Consider the following 27,288-nt stretch of genomic DNA (forward strand, 5'->3'; position numbering starts at 1 on the left):
TTATGTACTAAAAAATCATTTATATTTTATGTACATCATAAACAAAAAGACAGATGTGCTGCACAGTTACAAAAGCACTTGCGGTGTCGCGCGTAGTCTGTGTCCTGAAATTGAAGCGTTTGCTGCAAACAGTACTATAGACAGTTATTTCTTCCCCACAAGCTGCTTTTTCAAGTTGGCAATCTTGTCCTTGATGCCTGGGCTTGTTGTTATGTTGCACTTGCTTAAGATAAAATTAAGAGCACTCTCATCCTTCTGCTCAAATGCCACCTTAGCTGCTTCATCCAGGTTCCTAGTTAAGAACACATGTAAAAATATACCCTGTAGTAAGCTTGCAGTATTGACTAAGTAGATGTCATCCAAGACATCGTTTATATCATCATTGTGGAACTCACCCAACTTTCACGAAGTACTTGACTTTGTTCTCTTTGTTTACTTTGGGAAGATATTTCTGTGCTTCATACTTATTCCCGTACTTCAAGCACACATCGACGAATGCCTATGGAGCGACAGCAAGGACTTAGCAATATAACAAGTTAGTCGAAGCCTTCCCACATTTTTAAGAACACTTTTAATGTCCCTTGAGGCCCATGAGGCGCGTCGTAACATGATATGTTGCTACGTGTGGGTTGCACTGTTCTAATGTGAAGAGTGCGGACTCATTCTTCATGAATAGAACCCACAATGTGTTATTTCCGGTAAGGTTTTAGAGAATAGTTGTATGAATGTGTGCGGAACATACATCGTAGGTCGAGGTGGGGTTCCTAACTAGGACAAAAACCAAATTTATGGGTCTTTTAAGTCCTCACAAAGCTTGACTGACCTTGTACTACAGTAGTGTAGCATAAAACATATGTTGCATACAGGAATTCAAATTCATGGTGAGGTGTAGTATGCTCTTTGGGCTATACACACACACTAAAATCATGACTACCTTCTGATATGTCCCGTCCCTTTCAGACACCACGTAAAACAGCTCAGCAGTTTCTTTTTATGAACAAGTTAGTCAAAGCCTTCCCACATATTTAAGAACTCTTTTAATGCCCCTTGAGGACCATGAGACATGTCGTAACATGATATGTCGTTATATGTGGGTTGCACCGTTTCTACTGTGAAGAGTGTGGACCCATTCTTCATGAAGAGAACCCACAATGTGTTATTTCCGGTGCGGTTTTAGAGAATAGTTGTATGAATGTGTGCGGAACATTCATCGTAGGTCGGGGTGGGGTTCCTAACTAGGACAAAAAAAATTTATGGGGCTTTTAAGTCCTCACAAAGTTTGACTAACCTTTTACTACAGTAATGGAGCATAAAACATATGTTGCATACAGGAATTCAAATTCGTGGTGAGGTGTAGTATGTTCTTTGGGCTATACACTCACACTAAAATCATGACTACCTTCTGATATGTCCCATTCCTTTCAGACACTATATAGAACAGCAGTTTTTTTAATCTCTTTTCTGCAGCTCTATTCAAGAGCTTTGCAGTCTTTTTTTTTGTTCTTTCAATGCTATGATGGCATGTAGAGCCATTATTAGTCTTTTTATGGTAAACTACCATTATTGCTTGCCTGCGAGAGCAGCAAATGCAATCATGAAAAACATGGTAAACATTACATTTGCTCAGTCTGAAAAATGTGAAGTTGCCTAGAATACTGTTGTTTATATTTTTAAAACTAATCTGTGTATGGGAAATATACAGGATATGAAGTTTAGATTGAAGATTTACTTTTCAGAAAAACAATAACACATATCTGAACAATCCAAATAACTTTTGTATGCATTTTCATCATCACAAAGGAAAAAGAACACCCCACCATTTTCTTCTCATGCAAATGAGCACTTCACTGACTTCTTTGACATTGTACATTGACATTATGCATAATCAAGAGTTATTTGGGAAAAGTGTAATGCATGTATCTCTGGTTATTGTGCAGATATATGTATGTAAGAAGAAAGCAGGTAATATGAGCAACATGCTCTAGAAAACCATTCAATCATTAATATGTCATCTCCAAAGTTTTTGTGCATCATATTCATCTGTCATTGTTCATTCATGTGGCAACATAAGAAGCTGACACCCTCTAACAGAAAGAGGAAAGCCCATATCACCTCGTATCCTATGGGTGACTTTTTAGACTTTGAGAACTTCTCCAGCTCAATCCAGTGGCCTTCCTCAGCAAGCACTGTGATTTTGAGCCACCAGTACCTGTAATAAATATAAATCATTCCAAGACAAGTGCATTAATGAAGTGCATAATATACTATTACATGTAAAGTTTACCACAGTTTGTCTGACACTGAATTTGTCAGGTCCCATGGAAATTCTCACTTGGCAAAATGTAAAGATTTTATTTAAGTCTAATGACACTAGTTTGTCCATAGCCCTTAAAAGTTTGACTGTGCTAACAGCACACAGGACTATGCAGATAATACCTTTGAAAGCTATAGGGTAGCTGTGAGGGTGCAATCGTTACGTCACAAGTTACACTGATGTCATTCGAGTAGGGCTGTATGAATAGTACTACAAATGTCAAATATGAATCAAATACGAATATTGCAAATATTCGACTTCAAACATCGAATCAAATAACGACTTCAAGCGGCACTGTCTACAGCAATCTGCACATACAGCACATGCAAAACCATTTTGATAATCACTGCGTAATCTTATGTGGGTAACAGAGCAGCAGCGACGGGGGTGCAAGAGGGGCAGCCGCCACGGGCGCCCACGCCAGAGAGGGCGCCGAATGGCAAGCCCTGGCAGGTTGGTTGGACAGTATAAAGTAGGAATGAACAGAATTTGAATTTACGGTCCCTGCAGTGTAAATGGGAGTTTTCTTTTCTTTGTTTACGAGGCTTCTGACGGCAGTGCACTCTTAGGAAAAAAAAAGTGGAGCAGTTACACCTTTTAGGAGGTAATAGTTGTCACATATGTTGTGCCTAAAAGGTTGCAAAGTTCTACCCTCTACCGACGAATGATAGGGTTACTGCTCCTGATTCGATGAGCGAGGCGGGCGTAGGCCTTTTTCTAGCAATTTGGATACGTGATAATTGCTTCTACCACCCTTTTATACCCTTTATCAGAAGCTATGTTGACCTAGGTGGTAACTATAGAAGTTACCACCTTTTCACACCCTTTTTTCTTAGAGTGTGAGGGAGGCGGGCGTTTCAGATTTGCCCTGTCCCGGACGCAAATTTGCCTTGCGACGGCTCTGGCAGGTAGCAAATACATTGGTTTCAACTGCAGTCGCGACAGGGATTCAGCGCAACTACCGTTTAAGCGGAACTACGGTAGAGTGGGTACATATTAATGAGGTTTCACTGTATATAGATTTCTCAACTTAAAGTTTCGGAGCAGAGAAACAAGGCGTGTGGGGAAGACTCATCGCCGGCCCAGCGTGGGAAGTTCATTCGAATTCGACGGCGCTAAGTGGTTGTGTCATAGAGTTAATATAGGAAGACTCTAGAGAACGTACTTGGCACGCCGTCAATGGGATTCTCCCATCCCCGAACGTGACCGCCTTTGTGTGCACACAAAGGTGCACAAACATGGACCGCTTGTCCATGTGTGTGCGCAGCTTGTCATGGTCATAGACCGTCTGTTGGTCATGGACAGTGTTAGTGGACGAATTTGTGCCCCCTAACTACAGTGGAGCTGCTCAGTTTGTTGCCAACCCTGTGCAGTCACGTGGGATAACAAACTGGGAAACGAGCCGATGGAGGGAACGATGTCCAGCGCAGGAAGCGAGGCAAGCCATGTAATTGCGTTGAGTACGTACAAATCTCCAGGATACGTGCAGAATTGAGTAGTGCTATCGGAATCGCAAGGTAAACGTTGTCATATCAAACGTCAATCATATTTTATCTATGAGATTACCTGCGACTGCCAACCCTTTGCTTTCCACCAACAGAGATGATGTTTACCACCTATGACGTGTTGAAGTGGCGTTTGTACGCTTTGCGAGCAAAATCAATAAATCGTTACCCGTCATAACAAATGTAGGCATGTATTTCCGAAGACAACCGTAATCCAAAGATGAATGCACACAGTAAACAGTCATCTTCATGCTGCTCTGCGAACCAACGGGAACTGGACATGGCAAAAGCGAAACCATCCGCCATTCTATGCTCTGGTCTATCGAGCTCTATGATAGTAAAGTGAATAACAAACGACAGCACACAAGGAAGTGATGTAGTGGGAAAATATTAACTGCTTATTTGCTTAACAAATACATATGAGATACGGACATAGTACGCCAAATTTAGATAGCAAGTGATGAATTCAGGAAAATGAGCACGTCAAGTTTAATGGAATGAAGCAGCCAATCGAAGACAATGCCTTCCATGACCAACGGATGGCAGCTCCCTTGTGATCACGCTTTTTTGACGGAGTCTGAGCCCCCTGGGTCGTGTAGCTTCTGCAAACGAGCTCACAAACGTGCAGTGGCAGTGTTGTGTTCGCAAGAATAGTCCACATTTCGCTTGCCACCCTTATCTGTTTTTTCTGAATGGCAGTGAAATCGGCAGTGATGAAAAGGCGATGCAGGGAGCGACCGGAGAGTTAAAGTTCTCCCACAGTGGCTCTGTCGCCGCAGTGTTCGGTGTGCCACCTAGAGAAGCGCACGTCCCCTATTGCGCGAGTTTCGCTAGTGGAGGCTTGTTACGGAGAGCGGGTCCGGACAACGGGCTTCCTGCCAGGCTGGTCAGAAGTCGTTGAAGAATCATTTGCGGACGTGCTTAATGCATTTGTGTGGTGCTGACGTCACGCGCACAGAACGCACAGCTAGAGTACATTACCCTTGGGAAACTGTTGCATGGGTTTAGCGCATGAGGCTCGTGAATTCGGGAAATCTCGAATACTCAAAGATATTCGATTTACTTGAAAGCCACGAATGTAAAATCGTCAAATTGTATAGAATACGACCATTTTTACCCATCAATTTGAAGCCATCCAAAACCGTGCTACCAGATTCATCATTAACAATTACTCACCATACACTATCTCTTCTCTAAAACAACAAATTGACCTAGATGATCTATCCGTACGCAGAGGAATCTCTTGGCTATCACTCTTTCACAAATTCTACCGTACTCCTGCCCTCAGATCATGCTACATCAATCCACCTTACCGGATTTCACCCCACATTGATCACGAATTCAAAGTAGCTCGTCATAAGTACAACACGTCTTCTTTCGCCAATTCATTTTCTCCCAAAACATTCATTGAATGGAATAGCTTTCCACCTAATGTCGCTGCTATTATCGACCCTTCCAGCTTCCGTGATTCCATAGTCGCCATGACTACATGACTCATTCAAGAGTAACTCACAGTATCAACCATCATCTTATATCTTGTGTTTTTGCATCTTGTTAATGCTGTTCTTAGTTAGCTAGTACGTATATTGTTGTTTCTTATGCCTGTTATACCCCACTCCACCCATGTAACGCGCTCTACAGGGATTTTTGGGTGTCAATATATTGAATTGAATTGAATACGAATAATTGATTCATATCTGAAATGCTGAATTTTCGCACAGCCCTACACTCGAGTTACTGTCTAAACTTGTTTCTTTTCACAAAAACATTTTGAGTTCACATCACATTATGCAATATCTTAGAGTGTTCTCAAATTTAATAGCAGAGTTCTCCAACAAATTTATGCGTTACATAAGCATGGCCAAGTGAGTTGGTGCATCAGTGTTCCTGCATCAATAACCATGGGTAAATATTAAATACCTTTTATCAGGAACGTTAAATTCTTTGTGCATTTCTTCAGCAAGCTTCATTTCCTTTATTTCCATCAGACGACGCATGGTCTGCTGAACGGAGAGGTCCATAAACTTGTCATTAAATTTCTCTTCCATCTTCAGCTGATATTTCATCAAACGCAGCTGTTCCTCAGTTTGCTGTATCAAGAGGGATTTTCACCATCAACAGTGTGCATGTAAAGTAACAAAATTCCCTCAAAGAAATATCACCAAATGTAAGCACACAAAAGCAGTTGAGAGAATAGTAGTGGCTCTTGTCCTGAGGCTCCTTTGTTAACATTTCCTTACCAGCCTACTTCAGGATTTTTAAAAATAGGGTGGGTTTAAATAATGATTGGCTGCAATTCTGCTATTGCAGATTTCCCCAAAATTCAGTGGTGATTTAGCAGTAAATGTGAGAGAAATGTGTCAACATTAAGCGCCTTTTCCGGTCCACACTTGACTTCTGGGTACCCACATCTGGTCTAAACTCAACTTCCGGTTGTCCACTTCCGGTGTAACCTGACTTCCAGTTGTCTACCTCCGGACTATACTTGACTGAGGCTGGAACAACATAGAAGGGACAGATACAAACAAAGCCTCAAATTGCCTAAGAAATCAACGATGAAAGATGAAAGTCACTGAAAAGGTTAGCCAGCTGTAGGGATCGAACCCACATCTTCTGGATTGCCGGTCCAAGGCTCTACCAATTGAGCTAAGCTAACACGCCTCTCCAGTGACTTTCGGGGTGCGTCATCTGAAGGGACGACAAACCAGCCACTCACTCTCACTCACCCCTCCTTCCACTCTTACATTTTTGCTCACTCATACACACATTCATACGACGGAAATCGACGCAAGCGGCACCTGTTGAACAAGAGATAAACTGATGTTCTGAGGCTGGAACAACATAGAAGGGACAGATACAAACAAAGCCTCAAATTGCCTAAGAAATCAACGATGAAAGATGAAAGTCACTGAAAAGGTTAGCCAGCTGTAGGGATCGAACCCACATCTTCTGGATTGCCGGTCCAGGGCTCTACCAATTGAGCTAAGCTAACACGCCTCTCCAGTGACTTTCGGGGTGCGTCATCTGAAGGGACGACAAACCAGCCACTCACTCTCACTCACCCCTCCTTCCACTCTTACATTTTTGCTCACTCATACACACATTCATACGACGGAAATCGACGCAAGCGGCACCTGTTGAACAAGAGATAAACTGATGTTCTGAGGCTGGAACAACATAGAAGGGACAGATACAAACAAAGCCTCAAATTGCCTAAGAAATCAACGATGAAAGATGAAAGTCACTGAAAAGGTTAGCCAGCTGTAGGGATCGAACCCACATCTTCTGGATTGCCGATGTATTGTATATGCCGATGTATTGCCGGTGTATGTATGTCCATTTAATTAACCTTTAATTAGCTTCAGTTACTTTCAATTACCCTGTAATAACCCTTTAATTACCGAAGGTAACCCCAGGTTACATGAGGTAATCTTCAATTTCATTTAATTCCCTTTAATTACATTCTTATTTTAGTTACTCTAGATTCTGCTTTAATTGACATTAATCGCCTCTAATTACCTCCAGTAACCCGCGGTTACATTCGGTAATCTTTAATTTCATTTAACCTTTCTCTTCAGTACATATATCTTACACTCATTACCTTTAAAATAAACTTTCTTGCTTTAATTGCCTTTAATTACCTCTAACTACTCTTACTCTTAATAACCTTTGACTACTTCAATTTCAAATCATTTACCTCCATTTACATTTACCCTCTTATATCCCATTTACTTATACTGCTGTCTCGGTGAGGCTTCACCATCTCATACACAGACACACACATACACACAGCTTTTTCCATTTTGACACTCCTAATGCTAATGCATTAAAAAACGACACTTAGAAAGTTAATGGATGTAAGAGACCAGCAAGCCAAAGCAGAAGAAGAGAAAGTAAGGGAGGGGGAGGGGGGGGAGGAGGAAAGAAGAGGAAAGAGGACAAGAAGAAAGACGTTCTGGTGTGGTCCTCTTTTTGGAATGCTATAATGAAATTTAGGTAACTGGACATCTGGTAGTAACATGTGAGTAGTGGCAGTTCCTCCAGAGATTTAGGTTGTTTCTTTCTTTTTTACTGACTGGCATTGTAGAGAAACAAAGCCTTAAAGGAGCAACGAAGTGGTAATGAACGTGGCTCAAAACCACACTTCAGTCATCAAGCACACTACTATTAATCACCATGCAAATTTTTTCCGTTGAATTCGGTCAGGTCACTGCACAGTGGAATTTACAAAAGTTCTGTGGAAACTATATTAAAATGGAGCCGCTAGCACCATCACGGGAGCGCCAGGCCAACACCACCTAAACAGAAAAAGGCTGCTTACTCATGGACGTGACGTAACAACTAATAGTCAGCCAATCAGGATCATGTTTTCAATGGCAGCAGCCAACCACGAACGTGCTTTCCCCGTTCATGGCCATGAAGACGAATCACAGTCGTCTGCGAGTGGTGATTGTACGTCCCCGCGTACTAAACGGAAAAACTTGGAAATGAAGCGCATAACAGCAAATAGTCTGCTACGATCGATTTGCAACGTCAGCTCTCCACTGCGAGTCACCTGATCCTCAAACACTAACTACGTCACCAGCAATACATCAACACCTGCAGGTGGTGAGCACGCTTGGCAAAACCGAAATTTGAGCACATGCCTAGCGCTCCACGTTCGAAATTCAGCCGTAAATCTTCTGCTGAGATTCACATTTTGAGCCGCACACTCAAAACAATGAGAAATTTGAAAATATTGAAAGTCACTTTATCGCTCCTTTAAGGATTCTTTTTTGCCACATTTGGCACCATTCTCAAGCTAGGTGGTGCTACACGTCTTGATTTGCTGTGAGGCGCTCTTGACGGCTTCTCTGTAGAGAAGAGTTGAAGGCTTTTCCGATCACTTCTTTTCGAAGTGTTTTCATGTGTCCTTTTTTGTGTCACGGTCTAGAGTTAAAAATCTATGTCTCAAGGGCATCTTTTGTGGCAATAGGTGTCCTATGGTCCTCATTGTGACGCTCATCATTATATTGTCATCAAATTGTTGCGAGCAAAGGGGTAAACTCCACTCATCATCATCAAAATGAAGTGTTATCATTGATTGTCACTCAGTGCTTGCTCGCAGGACAGTAAAATTTTACAGTGTGGCAGTCATGCATGTGGCTATAAGGTGAATATACGTAAAAAGAAAAAAAACTTAAGAAATGAAGAAAATAGTTTCAGGATGTAAAGGGAAACTGCAAAATGATTTATGAAATGTGCAGATCTTGAGAATTTAACTATATTGCAGCACAGAATAAAGCCAGGGCATTTACCATACGAACATTTTCAGCACGCTAAAGTTAAAATAAATCCGTCCACCGAGACAGGTAAAAATTAAAAAGGGCACAAGATCTATGGGGGGTCAAACAACACAATCGGACTACTTCTTGTGAAATTTGGCAGTCGTTATGTGGGGGCCACTAACTAAATAAGACGAGCAACGTACCGCAGCTGCAAATGGTTCTTCTTTGGCATCCTTGTACCTTGTAAGAGAACACTGGAGGGCTGCCATCCGTTGCTCTACACGCTACAACACGGGAGCACAAGGCGAATGCAATTGCCTGTAATATTGTCATGGCAATGCCATGCTTATTTAAAACGTAACTTACCTTAGTCTTATATGCTTCCAAAATTTTACACTCGGCAACCCCCACGTGGTTGTCTTCTTGATCGTACAGGTCCTCCAGTTTTTGAATGTCTCGCTCTTTGCAGAGCTGAAACAATATGAGATACAATTCCAAACTATGCTGTTAGGAAGGAATCAGCAGCTATTCATTGGTTCACGAATGGATTCCCAAGGCATGTGGCTGGCGCTACAAATTTGTCCACACCCGATTTTTAAATTTTTTTTATTCTGGGGGACAGGGGGGGATAGTATGCATCCTGGGTCGACTTCAGGGGGAACTGTGCCGACGTCCGTCAGGAAAGTCTCGGAAAACCCAGGGAAAACCTCAGACAGCACAGCCAGTGGTAGGATTTGAACCCACCACCTTCCAGTCTTCAGCTCCTTGGCTACCACCACCGAGAGGGACGCCTTAACCCGCTTGGCAATGCTGCTGGTACTTGATTTGTGTGTGGAGCAGGATGACACAGGAGAAGCGTGCATGCTCTCACAACCCTTTTACTGTCGATAACTAGACCCTGAAGTTTTCGGGTTTTATATTTTTCCAAATTCGGGGGGTAGAAATCGGGTCAATAAATTGATGTCGAAAATTCATGCAAATTCGGGCAGAAAAATTACCATCAGACTGAGTTCGGGGAGAAATCGGGCATTATTGTAGAATAAACGTTCACTGGTACCGTTTATCCAGAGTGCCAGAAGTAAGGGGCAGTCGCATATTTTGTGAGAAACTAGTATGTCGATGCCTTGAGGTGCCTAGCCTAGATGCAGTTTTGCAGGTAGAAATCGGGTTTAACCCCAGATAGGTGAACCTCAATTCGGGGTGCAAATTCGGGGAAAAATCGGGTTTAACCCTAAAACATCAGGGTCTATCGATAACCAGCCCTCAACAATTAAATAAGGAAGCAGACTACAGGCTACAGGAAGGAGAACTATAAGGCTTTTACAGTTTTTAAGTGAAAGTTTAAGTTCAGAACATAGGCTGTTTGCAAAAATGTGAACTCAAAGTAACTTACAATTGTAATAGCCACTCACATAACAGAGAGATTCATACCTTCAAGTAAAGGGACCATGCAACAGGGAACCTTCTCACGGTCATGTCAAACTCGGAAGATTTCATCTCTTTCAGCTTCAAGATCACTGTGTAAACTGCAATAGAAAATCTGTGCCTAAAAGTTGAGAGTTAATGCTCTAAGGTAACCTACCCAAATCTGTGTCTCCACTTTCAATTGCTTTAACGAGGGCTAGGTCTTCCTTGCCCAGTTCTATGAGAATGGGTACTTGCTCGGAAGCCCTTGGCTCATAGTCCAGTAGCTAAGGAAGCCATCACAAAAGTCAGATCAAAAACCTTGCTAATGTGGACAGTTGTTCATGAAATTATCTACAAACATAAATCGTGAGATCAAAGTGCTCCACTCATTACATAGTCAAAGTGACTCAAAGCATGAGAGGTGCCAAATGTATATACTAGGTACAAACAGCTAGAGAACTGGCAGTTGTAAGTTCGATCAAGTTCAGCACACAGAGCACCTTAATACAATTATACTAGACACTTCTCCTGAGTCATAACATACAGGGGCACACCACCAGGCATTACATCTCACGTTCCTCGCATTCCATTCACTCGTATTCTCCTACTGTAGTTGCAATTGGCACACCTTTACAGCCAAGTCATGGCGTCCACAGTCAACAGCTTTCTTTGCAATTTCAGAGTACAGGATACCAGGGGCGGACTGCAGCTTCTCCGCGATTGCCCTTGCCACATCATCAGTACCCAAGTGAAGCTGACCAACCTGGGTTATCGTGTAAATGGAAGAAATGTAATAAAATTACAAATCAACAAAAACTTTATTGTGAGATGATGAATAAAATTACAACTCAAATTTTAGTCTTCATTAATTTTTGGTGCTACAGGTGCAGATAATTTAACTCCACGATTTACTCACCTTGTAGCAAGCCCAGTGTGCCAGTATTCGGCTAGAGCCCTCAGTGTCTGGTATTTTCAGAAATTTGGCTATTCTCAGTGCGAGGCAATAATGCTGCCTCAAAATCAGGCGATCCAACAGGACGTTCATACTTAAGTACTCTAGCCAAAGACTTATTAAGGATCACAAACAAGGAAACATTATAGTTGTTTGCAATTGTGTACTTAACAAAGAGGCTGCACAGGACAATAGTTTCATAAAGCTTTGTATGACTATGAAGTCATTCACGATACAGTATAATAATGAGGACACGAGCTGCTCCAGCTCCAGATGTGTCCAAAAACTGGCATTGTGAAGTCAGAATTCAGGTGAAAATTTATGACTATTTTGAATATCAATTGTTATTTTGGGGGGTGGGATGGGGTGGGGAGATGATGTGTAATGACAGCTCAAATGAATGAAAAAAACAAGGCACACACATGGAAAGCAAAGGAATGCGATGTATGAGGGCCCTGTGTTTTTGGGTTTTATGTTTTTCTAAAATCAAGGTGGTGTGGGGTAAAAATCAGGTCTTACTTCAGGAGCCGTAAAATTGGGTGATATTGGGTGGAAAAGTAGATTTTCGGGTGGAGAGTTAAAACAAGCACTGTTCGCGTTTTAGATTGACGCAACGTACGGAACAGCTGTGTTGAATGTTCTCCAGTGCTCGTATTGGTGGCTGAATTGGTATTCGTGGCTAAATTGGCATTTTGCCATCTTGAATTTCGGATTTTACCCCAAGTGCTAATGGTGTAAATCGGGGGTTGGGGTGATTAAAAACGGGTTTCATCCTCAAACACGGGTCCATATGTATGCCTGTCAGAATTTCTTGGCATACAGTCCTGCAATGCAAGATACATGAAGAGGAATGTGCTGTTAAGCACTACGCAGACGAAACTGCGTAGCAGTCCAGAGGCTTTGTCCCCTCTGTGCAGTGCTGTGAGCACCTAAAGTAGTCAGCTGGCATGAACAGTTTCCAAATAAAAGTAACTTATGGCGACAATAACTCTTTTGTGCAAATAAACACTAAATGATCATTATTTTCACGACTGCTGCACAAATACAGCCTATACAGGTAGGTATACAGAGGTTATTAAATTAAATATACATTAATTTAATTACTTTAACCCTATTCCGAACCATAATGGCACAACGTTACACAAAATTCCTTAAGTGTCGGCTACGTAAACAATCGGAAAGACGTATGTTCTCATCAACATCATCTTTCTTTGGACCCCTAAACAAACATTCAACGTCCGATAGACGTACAGATCCGCACGTCCATATCCGGAAATGGATGTCTGCCAGACATCTCTGGGAGATTCATAGGTGGACATCAGTGACCGTATATCCACAAAATGCCCAGCCTCGGCAGTTTCAAGAATTGTCCCGATCAGGTCCCTGATCGAATGTTAGATGGTGCACTTACTTCGAAAGAGAGAGAAGCATGTGATTGTTGCATACGCAAGTTTTACTTTCGAGGGACCTACTGAATGTCTCAAACCGAATGTGTAAGAATATAAAGAAGGGATCTGTATAACGAACGATGGACAACGTTTAATGGACACCTATGCCTATACGATGAACAACAGCAATGAACGAGGCCCGCTCACGAGCGGTGATGCCGATGATGTTCCGATGTGGTGCACGGGTGACATAGTCCTTAACACCGAAATTAGTGAGTAACACAGACGTTATGTTGATGGTGAGTTAATACTCCCAAGCGATTCCTCACCTCAGTGTTGTTTGTGTTGATAATCAAATCAAATTTAGGCACATCACCCTTCATTTTGATTCAGAGGCAAGCAGGACTCTCGAATTTGCGGTAATCCGCAAGACAAGCAATCTATAGTACCTGCTTCTTCTCAGCAAAAAAATGCCACTGAGCTCAACTTAGTGCCCCTGGATGCTTTTATGTGTCTCTGTTGCGGCTTTTAAAATGCTGCACTCATTGCCTGTTATGGGAAATATGGGAAACAAAGAAACAGGAGCAACAGAAAATGAAATCTGTGGTGGCTGAGATTGAAAACAAAATAGCGGAAGGAAGGTGGTGATTTGTAGTCAAAACGTGTGCTCGCTTATGAAGAAAAAGAAGAAGAAAAAGTACACCTATACATCATTCATATGCATGCGTGTTCAAAGAATAGGTGTGAAAAAAAAAAATATATATATATTTTTCAAAGTCATGACTCCTTTCTGTGAACTTGTGCATTTGTATCATAGAGCAAAATACTTTGGACAATTAAACCGAGACTTTCTCGAGCACAAAGCAGCTCTAAAAGGTTCAAAGCAAAACCATGAAATGCCAATGAACGTCCCCACTGCTGTCAGTTTTTGTCCGCCGTGGACATCCAGTGAACCTACAACAGACCTGAATTTTTGTCTCACTTTGCCCCTCTGGCGCACATAAAACGGATCTAAAAAGGGTGTCCCAATGTCTGCTCTTGGATATTCCCTGGATATCGAGAGGGCAGCAGTGTGTTGTTGAAGCCCTGTGCAAGTGAGGTCAAGCGTAATGCATAGCACACAAGGATACTGGGTGTATGTGAGAGGTAGTCCTATAGTGTGTTCTCTGACAGCATTCAAGACACGCAGTGTCTGACAAGCATTTACAAAGCTCTCAGGATCCATGCTAGGAATAAATGACTTTCCAAAAGATGCAGCCTGCAACCAAGAATATTTGTTAAGGAACAATCAATGCATAACACAGGAAAGTGGTGCTTACCCTGAGCAATTTCTTCTGGAACATGGGGGGATATTGATGTGTTGCTGCATCGATACACTGATAGACTGCCAACTCGAGATTATTGTCATCAATGATCATCCGTAGGTACTCATCAGCTTTGTAACTCTTTTTCTAGTGGGGAAAACGCAAAGAAAACATTGGTGCAAATGCTAGTCTTGTGACAAAATCAAACATGATTATATAGCAGTCTCCAATAGAAGTATCGTTGTTGGGTACTTGCTCGCTTCGTTACCAGAGCCCTCTTGCACTAACATTAAGGAAAGTCTTCAGTGGCATCCTCAGTAGCTTCTTTGGGCACGTGCTACCGTCATCAACGCTGCTTGTGTGTAGAGCACTGTCAAAGCTGCTGAGGAACTCCCCCCAACGTTTGTGCAAGCAGGCCCAAAAGGTTTTAACTTTTCGGGGAGGAAAAATTGCTAAAAGAACTGTCCTTACATGTCAAGAAACAAGAATCACCTTAACTTGGTCTTTAACATGAGTGCAATATCCTTGTTACAGAAAGGACCATAATTAATTCTTGCACTTAGGAGCTCATTGGACTTGATTTATGGTTGGTCCAGGTAAAGGAAGCACTTCAGCCACTACCCTTGTTTTTAAACCACAAGGTTATCCTGCCTATTAAAGGAGCATGGAAAAATGATCGGAATAAAATATGACGGGAGAAGTAGAAATTAAGATTCTGAGCCCTGTGATACATATTCGCACAAAAAGTTTGAGCGTGGCACGCAATCCTGGCTCGCGAGGGAGGTTTGAATCTCGTGGCAGAAATGCCCCCTCTCTCGGCTGCCAGCCGCTGACGTCATGTGACCGCGCAGTCTTTTTCTTTCTTTTTTGCGATTTCTCCGGCGTCGCGGCACCGGTAAGCCCAATGAGCACGAAGCGTCGTTGTTCATCGGACGTCGTGGAAAGGACAGGTGATGAACTGAACGCTGTACAGGCGACATGTCTGCTCTTCTTGATAAAACGTTTTATGGAAATGGAGCGCAAGCTCCGCCAACTTTGATTTCGAAACACGAATGTCCCGGAGACTCGTAAGTGATGCTGCTAAGTGTGAACAAACATTCAGATTGAAATACAGTGCTTCTTCTTGGTTACAAATGCATAGTCATGAAGACGCGGCGCAGTTACCAGTGCTTTCATTTGAAGAGGTCGTCGACCATCATGACTTCTCCATGTTGTGGTCAACACTATGGGCTCTGAACTGTATGGACACTGGTATCTCCGAGGCAAAAGAGCGGACCGATGAATGCATAGCTGTGTAACATTGAGTTTACCATATCTTACTGATACCAGGAGGGCAACATAGATACCAAAGTAAAGTAGTAGAGCTCATCTGCTCGCGATCTGTGGGAAACCCCAAAACACATCGCCAAATAAGCGTTTTCTTTTTAGAATGGTCATACGCAGCATACAACAGTGGCACATGTATGGAATGTATTTAGTCGTATCATATATATGCTGCACACACAGGCACAATACTGTTCACTAAGTAACGACACCAAAGCACAATTGGAACGGAAACCACAGCCGCGTACGATCCACCTCAACCCGAGCCGTCACGGCAACACAGAGGCCTTGTTTTATGCAAAACGTACGAGACAAATCGAGAACGAATCGAGAACAAACGAGAACAAACGAGACGGGGGCCGAGCCGGGCTTGTTATTGGTTGTGTGCTCCGGGCCGGGCCGAGCCCCGGCCGACAAAATACGCTAACCCCGCGGGCCGGGCCGACAAATATGTTTCCGAGAGTCAAGCCCGGCCGGGCCACGCAGCTAATTCCACACAATGGAGATGCATTAGTTCATATCATCATGCGCTTGTGTCATTCCTGTGCATATTTTGCAAAGACAAGCAAGGGATACTGCATTAGGCATATGATTCGACCCTCTAGAACATTCTGAAAGCCACTTTACATTGCTCGTCACTCCTCACGTATTTCACAATCACTTGGCAAAGCTTGGTGAGAGGGGTATGGACTGGGAGAAGGGGTTTGTCGACAGCATCCTCTACCTCCGCAAAATCTTGACAGTGTAACGATAACGCCCATGCCCGCGTACGTTCTGGATTTAATTTGGTCTGGTGCGGTTATGGTGTTAAACCGCCATCACTTGTATGTTTGTCTTCTCTCCTTATAAATTTACTGATAAATTTGTTTGATAATCGCCAGAAACGCGTACGTCGCGACTGGAAATACTATGCCGGGCTCTAGTCACTGGGTCACCGGGCCGGGTCGCGCTGCATAAAAATATGAAGGTCCGGGCCCAGGTCGGGCCGGGCCATTTTTCGATGCACCCGGGCCGGGTCGGGCCCGTAAAAGTCGGCCCATGCAGGGCTCTACCGTAGGCACCTTGAACCCTCGGTGTGGTATTCAGTAATCCTTTTGGCATCCATGCGCTTGAACCCAGTCACTTTATATCATGTGAAAGGTCATACCTAAACCTATCGGACGATGCTAATCCAACGGTTGCATCCATCACCTGCAGGGGTCTCGCAATGGGCACATTTTATGTTTTGCAAAACTTCCGCAACGTTCTTCTACCAATGAAAAGGATGTGACTTTCACACTGCCGGGGGGACTGGTGGCAACGTGAAACAAAAGCTACAATGTTACCACTGGATAAAGATCTTTACGAAGCGCTTTGTTTCTTCTCACTACTTTGTCGGTATGTTCGAGGACTGGGGCTTCTCGTCAAGGGTGCACAGGCAAATCATGTACTCTCCCACGGTTTGAATGAGCCTGACGGAACTGGGAGACCATTGGGTAAACGTAAAGTGATGCTCTGGGGACACTACAACAAGCTCATGCAGTGTGGTCATTCATTTCTCCGTCAGCGGGAGACCTGTAGCGAAGAAGAGGTTGAAGGTCGCGTGCTCGTAGGTGGGGCGCGCAAGGCCGCAGCCTCGTGGATCCTGCCTGACAAAAAAAAATCGCTGCACGTCTCTCGGGCAAAAATAAAAGATTGTCTCACTTGGCGTCTAAAGTAGAGGCATGACGCCACCTTTTCAAAAATAATCAAGGAAATCAAAGATGGAATTTTTGAGAAAATTGAGATGCAAAATTGACAATTTTCGCCTACCATGTGCTATTCTCAAGCTAATAACACAGAAAGCATTGGCCTGAGAAATATGAACTTTATACAGTACGAAAGGTCTTTCAATGTCCTATCGAATGGCACTAAGCTCGATGTCCTCAAACGTTTCGTCATGAAGCAAATTGGTAACAAAGTTTGGCCTTTTTGAATGTTTACGCCAAGTCTGGCATTTTTTAACAGAAAATCTGTGGCCCTCAGAGTTCTGTGGGTAGCTGTCGACGGAGTCTATGGTGCAGCCTATAATCATAAAAAACCTCCAGTTCCTAGGCATAAAATCAATGGAGCTAGATCCCGTGAAATTCAGTCCAGAAGAAAGCGCGCTCAAGCAGCCTCAGACTTTCCTCCTCTTCCTCGCAGAAACTACCCCACACACGAGCGTTGCACGTGGTGCGATTTGCTTCGTTTGAGCTGTCCTCTAACATATATTTTTTCTGGGCGAATTAAAAAGTACGACTTTCATCCGTTGTTCGATTTAAAATGAAACTACCCAGCTGCAGAGGCTCCGGCAGCGTGACGTCACTCCCAGACTGGAGGAGTGAGAGGGCGGCACTCAGAGGAGAAAGGTGACGTCCACGTGCCCCGTAACTGCCCCGCGGGACACCCACACGGCCACGGCATTCCTCTTCTCAAGGCCGTGTTCAGATATGTTCCGAGGAAGTGATGTTTTCTCGTTTTTCCATAGAGGGAATTCCTGCATACTCTCAACATCCAGCATCTGCTCTTGAGATGTGTTACATCTAATAACAGTCAAACTACGTCACTCCTTCGCGTGGGATTTTGTATACCGGTGTCAGGTGGTCCATGAGGAATTAAATGACACTATAGTTTCGAAGCTGACTGGAATGGATGCGACCGCCCCTTTAAAGGGGTTGTGACGCGGGTGTATGTTGTTAACGACATCGGGATAGACACAGGGGTGGCATTAGTAGGTCTCGCTCTTCATCTGCATGCATGACCTGATTGTAGTTAGAGCCCGAAGTTTTAGGGTTTAACCCAATTCTTCACCGAATTGGGATTGGGAATTGCAAATGCAATTGCATCACCATTTGTACCTAACCAGTACAGTTAGTTTGAGTAACTGAGCCCGATTTCTCCCCGAATTTAGCACCCGATTTTTCACCCGAATTCCTACGAATTTAGTGCACATGTTTATTTACCCAATTTTTACCCCCGAATTTAGAAGAAAATATTTCCCGAAAACTTCAGGCTCTAATTGTAGTAATACAGTAGTGCCATCGGCTTCAATGCAGAACACTTGAACGTGAGCAAATGTGCACTCTTGTGTGCTGTCTACCTCGAATTCAGACAAGGCCTCCATGAGAAGGGCTCCTGGTGCCAAGGATCCAATACGCAAAACTTCGGTAACGATGTCTGCAAATGTGAACAGTGGATTATGATGGCATGTCACAGCTGCGTGAGACAGGGGCAGGAAATTTATATCAAGAATTACTATAACTGAGCCAGTCGGAAACCTACTTGGAACCTTTTGCAGAAGCTCATGGGATGAGTTACTAATTACACGAATACCATCCAGTTCTTGGGCTAAATGCACAGCATCATCAAAAGTATAAGTATTTGTCGCTGTTAAGGAATGTACTGGACAGGGCATGTACAACACTGTACGTTCATGAGGGCTTTTGTGCACAGCACAGCACAGGCGAGATACACATGCAAAAAGATATTTTATGAAGTCCTTTTCAAGGCCGATCACAAGCATGATATTTGCCCAATGGCAGACGACAGCTTTCCGTCCACACCTAGAAAACAATTTTGTAGGGTCCCAATTAGTGGCCGCAAGAAATTTTCATAGCTATTTCCAGTACATTTGAGAGTTTGACACTCAGGTGCAACACTGGACATAAATGAACACTGTATCGCCATCTACATAGCCTGATGATGCTGATTGGAAATATATGGAACCAGAGCGCAGATACATTTCTGCCAAGGCTTGGCGCAATTCACGTCTGTGTTCCACATAGATAATTGTACAATGTGTGCAAGACGTTATTCTTGTATTCACCCAAATACATATCGAAAAAATGCTGCCTTCTAGTCAGATCAACACATGCAATTATCATAATTCATCAACATCCAGTCAGATCAATACTATATTTAGATGCGTATGAATATTGTACTGGGGTACATGGGGACCGTCAGGATTGGGATTGGTCGATGTTGCAAGGGGAATTGCCGCCTCTGGCTTCCAGACCTTCCTGGACCTCCCTGCCAGTGGATTCCAGAAATGTAGGGTTTCTCAGCCAAGACAATGTAATTGTGACATAAAAATTCTGCAGGAATGCCAAACATCCTGGTATCGCTGTTTGAAGGACGTGAAGACTGTTATCACTAGAACATTTGGGAGTACCGTTGTGGGCTAGAATTCGGTAAATCGGTATTGAAAATGGGGCAATCCGCATTATGCCGCAAATGTACACAATGCTATGACAGGAGCCGTTCCACATCCACACGCGCATGATAGGCATGCGCTAGCTTCTCCTGCTGCCTGAGGATCCATTAGTTGCCACTAAAGACAGCTCTGTTTTGATTGCGTTTCTCTTCTAAACTGTAACGCTGTGTGAACTAATTTAGTGCGCATTATCACACTGATGTTTTTTTTTTCTTTTTGCACAGGTGCATTCTAGTGCCCTTTTAAAAAATAACTAAAAAAATGAAAAAAAATGAATAAAAAAACGGAGTGACAGCTTAGTGTGCACACCAGAGAAGCTCACTGAAGGGCATGTTCAGTGATAGTGAGAAGGTTCCTAGAACATGTTGATCATAAAACCCTTAAGTTTTTGGAATGTATATTTTTTTATAAATTTGGGGGTATAAAAAATAAGCATGGGCTCTAAATTCATGCGGGTTCAGGTGAAAAAACTACCCGTGTGCTAAACGGTGATGTAACTGCACTTGCTGCCAAACAAGGTGGTGCGCATTTCCTACAGACGTCTCAGTGAGGGTAATTTGATGGGTAAAATTTGGGTTTCACCCTAAAGAGGCAACCTTCAATTCGGGATGTAAATTCGGAGGAAGAATCGGGTTAAACCCTAAAACTTCAGGCTCTAATCATCATCATAATTTGGTGACAAACTGCCTTTCTCTCGGTATTGCTTTATGATATTTTGCTGTCTACTTCTCACTAATGTGAAGTCAAGAGTAATGAACAGTCAAACAGGTGCAGCAAGCTTACCACATCATCTGCTTTGGCCTTGCTTTTGCCTTCGTGTCAACTTCACAGAGACATTTCTGCACAGGACTATCTTACTTAAAATATAATTCATACAAACTTACTCTGTGATGGCTTTGTTTGAGCTCACCTTCAAATCAGAAGTGCCCATCCATAGGCACCCAGTATCTAGGAACATAACTATACTGCTGTGATCGAACGAGACTGCCATTTCTGTCACAGCAGAAAATGCCGTTGAGATTTGTGGTTGCTAGGTGTAATAAGAACATCAACTAGACACAGAGCATTTCAAAGACAGGGTTTATGTACACTCAACTACAACAACAGGTCAGTAAATACTATATTTGTAAAGGCACAGTACCTCAAGTATGCAACCATCACCGCTTCTCTCGTCGAGCACATATATTGAATTGTCCTTTGCAACAATAACTTTAGTTGCTTGGTCTACTGCAACAACTGCCCAACTTGAAGGAGGTGATGACAGTCCTAACATAAGAAACAGATAGGTAACAAAAATTAAACATACAAAATGAAGAAAGAAAACTGGCAAACAATATGGTTTTCCATATAAGTGCTTTCGTTGTGTCACTGAGAGGTGATGCCTCTACCCGTGCTCCGTCAGGTGGCAGTGCCCATCATGAAGACCCGACATGTGACTTTGCTATCTGTATTTTACTGTTCATGTGCTTGACTTTATTTGCTTGTGGATATTCAGTTGCAAGAGGGAAGTAGCCAAAATTTTATGCTAGCATTGCATGCTTTTCGAGAAGTTGTTTTGGGATCCATTTTTTTATATGAAACATGATAAGTCTCTTAGAAATTAATCCCTACCTAACCTTTGCTATGCAGGTCCTAAATTTTACTGATGTGAATGTAAAACTGCTTTGGAGTACAGACTAAGTTCTATGGGATGTAGACAGAACACATGATGCACCCCGTACAGGGACTTTACGATACGTAAGGTCATTGTTAAGACTGCCCTCATCATTACAACTGGGCAAGGCCATGTTACACTTACCTGGCACTTCTGCCAGCTGTCGGATACGATGAGTTGACAGGTTTTCGACAAGGAAGAAACTGTACGACCCAGTGAGCACAGCAACCCCTGTACGGTTTGCGGTGCTAAAGATCTTGCACTCAAGCACCGATGTGTCTTTGGGAACCTGCAAAAATTATATAGTTAAAGACAGACTCAACACATATTTTTGGGAGTCAACCGAAGCTCTAAGTAATAAACAAATCGAGATAATTTCAGGTAACACTTTTCACTGATGCACACAAATTTTATACCAATACGTATTTCAGATTTCTTGTGTGTGGGATCCTGTACTTACGGTACTGGGTCATTCCATGCCAAACGTCCCAGAGGTGACGCTCGACCCTCGTCGATTTTGTTATAAAAATTCATACTGATTCATCGCTTGGGGAAACCACTAAAACAAATGTTTTAGCTGCCATCGCATAATAGTTGTCCCTAAGTGTCTGTTTAAAGTTACGGGTTCAGCCCCTGACCACCCCTGCAGTCCACGCATGCCGCCGCCAAAATTATAGAGATATCGCAAGGGAGAAGTGTCCATCTACCTATCTGAGGGTCGCAAATATTCTGGTTACTCGCCATATGTATCCTAAAGGAGGCGCGAAAAATGCTTCGAAAAGCAAAGTTTCGCATTTTTTCTGGACTACATCGCTAGAAGTAAAGAGACAAAACTATTTTTAACATTGAGATAAGTATGGATACTACAAGCCAAAAAAGTTTCGTTGACAGGCTAAACACAATGATATGAGAAAATAATACGCGAAATGCAACTTTGGCGAAAATACTGCAACTTTAACCTGAAATAACAAAAATGGTAGAACGCAGAAAGAAGTACAGTGAAAGCTGGAAGAAGGTATCATGCCCAAAGAACACAAGGAGTAAGTTTTAAACAAGTAAATTTTTTTATAGTGGAGAGAAGAATTTTTAAAGTTCGGGTACGGTGCAGATAGCGTGCGCAACCGTAACAACGCTCTCATGCTCCCGGCAACACCACATCAAAGGCGGACAAGGGAAGCACCTTCTGACTTGGTTAACTTGACCTTATTGACATGGTTTCACTCACAACGTGTCTGTGACTTGACACTTCTTTGCAACTTTCCCCGTTATAGGACCCTGTGACTGCATGAGAGGAATGACGAAACGCCTAGCAGCTAAAGCAAGCTTGCAACTGTCCTTCAAATAGCTGATTCTGCGGGTGGGTCAATCGGAGTCTCGATAGTGTAAAAACGATATGGGTTTCGCAACAGTTTGTAAGTGAGACGAGACAGTTCCTTGAACAGAAGTTACCAAAGTACAGTATCCGTTGCCGGCACACGCACCTGCCACTGCTTTGAACCAGTGAGCCCATTGGAGGCTTATGTGTTTGTGTCGTTCATGTTAGTAGCCTCCCTTGGCTAATTCTCGTTGTTTACGTCGTATACTGTATTCAACGTAAACAACGAGAATTCACCGAGGCAGTCTACAAGCATGCATGACACAGACACGTAAGCCTCCAACAGGCGATGTCTTGTAAACGACGTGCTGACCCGAAACTGCCGCGACTTCCCTTCGTGTGCGATGGAGTGTTGCGGCTTACAGAACTCAAACAGTAACAGCACTGCTCAATTCCGCAGTGCAAAACTACAGCGGAGAAGAATATTCAATGCTGAGAAGGGGAAGAGGAAAAAGATACTATCGCAGGAGCGGCGTGAACGAAAACAACGAAGACAGCAGGAAACCACGTGCGAGTTATGTTATTTGTAGAAGTTTTGAAGCGTGTCTCGTGGAAGAAGGCATGAAGCAGGGCGATTTATTCATTGACAATCATTCTTTTCTCCGCCATCTTGAGGACGATGCGAGCGCCTCTATAGGTAGTTGGAGAGGCGAAAAGCCACACTGCCTTCACAATTTGTTATGCAAGTACCATAAGACATTAGGAACATAAAATTACCTGACCCATGCTGAAGTTAGCTAGTATTCTGCCAGTGAGACTGTATTCATAAATAAGGCCATCTGACTGCACGCAAACCAAGCTTTCAGTGTGAGACCATCCCATAGAAACGATGCTGTTGCCTTCGTGCTGCAAAGAAGCTTTGTCATTACGAACACTGTCGGTACATAGCTTCACAAACTATGAATCTGCTCCGTACTCCAAATGCAAATTCCAGCCAGTCATGCTTACCCGTATGTTTCCAAGCGTATGGCCACTCGCTGAGAAGAGGTGAATTAGCCGAGTGGAACCAAGCTTAACTTTCAACGCCTTGCGCTCATCTCTTATGATAGCTGTAGAAGGTACATAGAAAGCATAATTCCAGCAAAAACACATATAACGCAGCAATAATGGAAAACAATTCAAAAAGGTCCTCCAATACTTCGAGCACATGGAAAATGGCCAGCAATGCCTATGGTATTTAGACTGACAGCATGACAGAAGGAAAATTTAGAATTCCCTTCCACATGATCCAGAAATGGTGGACCAGACAGGAAATTTACGACAATAACATTTCGGCAGTGCTAAGGTACTAAATCAGTATGCAGATTTTCTAGGACAACATATAAAGTTCTCTCCTGTTGCAAAGCAAATGAGAGCATGCTGTATAGGTATGGTATTAACGCGGCACGCTGGCTGCCAAGCTGCTACAGCTTGAAGCAGAGGTAATTTGAACACACCTTCAACCAGCAGAGCCAGAGCCGTATATTAAAAGGGAGTCTGGCCATTGGGAGGAGTCACAAAAAGAGGCTCGACCTGTCAATCACAGTTTCGCTCCTCTGATTGGTTTGCTTTTTACCAAGGGGGTCACCATGACACCATACTGCCACCCAAAATGGCGATGAAAACAAACATAGTGAAGCGGGGATTTCGTGACAAAAAATTTTCACAGACTACCCTGATTTTACGCTGCAAACGTACATCCTAATATAAATTTCTCGGAAATCAGTTTCAACTTATGCTCATGCATCAATATCTAACTGAAAATAATACGTTTTGTCGCCGGTGTTAGGCCTAGTGAACACGGCGATCACAACGAAATCATCATAAAAACGGCGCTGTGCTGTACAATCTTATTTTTAACAGCTGGATTTCATGGATATAAACATTCTTGCCCCTTATATTCCAACTATTTATGTAGATTTGTTTAAAAATCATACCGACAACAGAATGTGTCCCAGCAGGTGGTTCTGCCGGCAGTGGTACAACGACGGAAGCAGACGACAATTCCCGACGTCCCTTACGCTCCCTAGGTGGCGCTTATCAAATTTGCACCAACAATCCACTACTTTTGCAGATTGCGAGACGTATCCATTTCAATCCCATCCAATCCACTTTCCACCCAAAATGGCGCTGCCCATGTTGGATAGGGGGGGCAAATAGTGAGGATAGGCTGATTGATAGCGCCCCATATTTCAAGACTTCACTGGTCGGAAAGCTGAAAAAGTGGGTGGAGCTTCAGGTATAGGCATGACCCATTAATGGCCAGACTCCCTTTTAATATACGGCTCTGTGCAGAGCGGGAAGAGAGCCACCCTAGCGGCGCTTAGGAGAAATCAAGGGAAAGAGTGTTTCGAGCGTCCCACTTGTGCTGCTGGGGTGTCCGCCTTCCCACGAGCTGTTGACTTGACATTACCCTCAGCAGTGGTTATCATTGTTATGTTATGAAAATACTTCAACCCTCTACCGCATGGGGGCCCTAAGTAGCCTGCCTCCTCGTGCTCGAGAAGTGTAACGCACATAGTGTGTCTGTAATGTAATGTCTCCATATAGATGTATAAAAGCAGTGAGAGACAGTTGAGCTTGAAACAATCATTGCGACGTTTGTTTGGGTTTGCGGCGACGGTGTAAATGTGTATGCTGGACGATATCGCGCGGATGCGATGCCGTTATCTCAATAATACATGCGAAGGTGGTCGTGTTCGCTGAGTGCATCCTCATTTGTTTTATCACAATGCAGAAGCCGAAGCAGTGTGACAGTGTGCAGTGTGAAGAAGCAGTGATGTGATATCCCCGTCTATACACAAAAACGCAGCTCAAGGAATGGGTGCCGCCATTAGTGTTGCCACCCTGTGGCAGTCACAGGAACTGTGCATGTGTGGACTGCCGTTTGCAGAGTTCCCTCATTTCCGTGTCTTTTCGTGTTCATTTTCTCCCGCTCGGGAACCAGTGTAGGACAGATATCGCATTGGCCAACACTCCTCATGTGAACAACTGTGCATATCGCACATGGAAGCAAGCAATCTCCTTTCTCCTTGATCTTTCGAACGTAGGTACACTACTCAGATGTTTACCGGATGACCAGTTATATGTAGGGAGTGATTTTTTCGGGTTAAATGCCTTTCTCAGATTCGGGGGGTAAAAATCGGGCGCTATTTTGAAATCTGTAATTCAGGGAGAAATCGGGCGATAATTGTGCCTTCGGGTGTTTTTGTTTCTCCTTTTGTCTATTAAGTCCTTTCCTAATCTCTCTCTTTTTTTGTGTGGAATCGTGACCTTCCAGCGGTAATCCTCGAAGGCATAGACAGTGTTGACACACATGGGTGCATTGCTGGGAACATAAGTGACCCATTCTTACATGTGTTACACGTGGCGACCTTTGTTCGTCTTCAGTGGAAACGTTACTTGAGGATTTCATAGTGACTGGAATTCGGGGAGAAATCGGGTTTAACCCGAATCAGTCGGAGGTCAGTTCGGGGGGGAATAATCATGCAGAATCAGATTTAACCCGAAAAAGTCACTCCCTAGTTATATGGAATGTTACGTTTCGTCAATCATACTCATTAAAGGTGGCGGCCACCAGTATTCATTCCAATAGGAATGAGCAATTTGGGCAGTCCACCCCTGTTGTGTCGTCGTTGGGAACGAGGCTAAGGAGCGCACGGAGATTAGTGGTTTGAGAGTAACGCAACAAGGTCTATACTTTACCAGGAACATTGGCTATTACCTGAAAACTTGCTACCGTAACATTAGTGGGATGTAAGAAAAAGATATGCATGCCACTGACCAATAGGACCACCAAATGGAGCAGCGGCGATAGTGAAGTCCGAGATGCACAAATTCTGCTCCTGCCATCCCATCGCATAAAGTTCAAATTTCCTGAAATCCAGAAATAATGCAAATCAGTGTCATGTGTGTCAAGTAAACCAAACTAAGTGTCAATATGCCAAGACGACGAAGAAGCTTTAAGGTAGAGAAGGCAAGCTTTAAGTACGAAGAAGAATAAGCACAGTACATCAGCTGATCAGCGAGACATGCAGAAAAAGTTTGTCGGGATGAGGACAACCAGTGAATCCAAATACAAATACGTTCCAAAGGAGCTAACCATATTCTTAGCTCACTGCTAAGCGTTTTCTACGCAAAATGTGCACGTACCGGTAGTAAACATCTTTCCCAAGTGGATTCCAGTCTGCCGTGAACAGCGCCATTACTGTGGCACCTCCCCCTCCCTTTCTGCTCGTCGTTGCCAGACATTTTCGGCGAAGCAGTTGTGATGGTTGAGAGTTTGAGAGTTGAGATTCACAATTGCAAATCGTTATCACTCTACATCAAATCCTACACAGAGGCCTCCTCAATTTGCAGCTTGTGAGTGCCAAACGCCGTATACAGTTGCGGCCCAGAATTTAAAATTTCTTTGACTTGATGAACTAGTGGAGAAGGATATTTCAACTCTTATATTTTGTTATCTATATAATGTCATCATTGACAAATTACTTCGAAAAGAAACATGAAACGAACATACAACATTACGCAGGAGTTTGAATTTATAGCTTTAGAATTTGAGTTTCGGAATGATCACTGTGCACGCCCGCGCCGGCACACTTGATCGG

The 27,288-nt window shown here is 43.3% G+C and overlaps 1 protein-coding gene across 1 annotated transcript; it reads right to left on the minus strand.

Annotated features, from left to right (window-relative positions):
- LOC135385320 (vacuolar protein sorting-associated protein 16 homolog) lies at nucleotides 1–26,932 on the minus strand. Its single transcript, XM_064614573.1, has 23 exons — nucleotides 26,834–26,932; nucleotides 26,466–26,557; nucleotides 23,651–23,751; nucleotides 23,420–23,548; nucleotides 21,472–21,616; nucleotides 20,815–20,939; nucleotides 20,584–20,703; nucleotides 20,457–20,512; nucleotides 18,949–19,023; nucleotides 18,743–18,837; nucleotides 18,561–18,637; nucleotides 14,153–14,284; nucleotides 13,963–14,091; nucleotides 11,410–11,553; nucleotides 11,122–11,256; nucleotides 10,669–10,777; nucleotides 10,518–10,612; nucleotides 9,453–9,557; nucleotides 9,290–9,370; nucleotides 5,740–5,909; nucleotides 2,113–2,209; nucleotides 396–499; nucleotides 1–292 (listed from the first exon to the last, which is right to left on the minus strand). Exons 1-23 carry the CDS (start codon nucleotides 26,884–26,886, stop codon nucleotides 145–147), a joined length of 2,517 nt encoding a protein of 838 aa, XP_064470643.1. The 5' UTR covers nucleotides 26,887–26,932; the 3' UTR covers nucleotides 1–144.
- Between the last annotated feature and the right edge of the window lie 356 nt (nucleotides 26,933–27,288).

The sequence above is a fragment of the Ornithodoros turicata genome, chromosome 2 (genome assembly GCF_037126465.1).
Source record: "Ornithodoros turicata isolate Travis chromosome 2, ASM3712646v1, whole genome shotgun sequence".
Lineage (NCBI taxonomy): Eukaryota > Metazoa > Arthropoda > Arachnida > Ixodida > Argasidae > Ornithodoros > Ornithodoros turicata.

Excerpts from the sequence above, each read along its gene's own strand:
- LOC135385320 (XM_064614573.1), bottom strand. The coding sequence starts at position 26,886 with ATGGCGCTGTTCACGGCAGACTGGAATCCACTTGGGAAAGATGTTTAC. Across the intron at positions 26,558-26,833 it reads GGGAAAGATGTTTACTACCG|GAAATTTGAACTTTATGCGA; the intron begins GTACGTGCACAT and ends TCTGGATTTCAG. Across the intron at positions 18,638-18,742 it reads GCTTCTGCAAAAGGTTCCAA|ACATCGTTACCGAAGTTTTG; the intron begins GTAGGTTTCCGA and ends TCACATTTGCAG.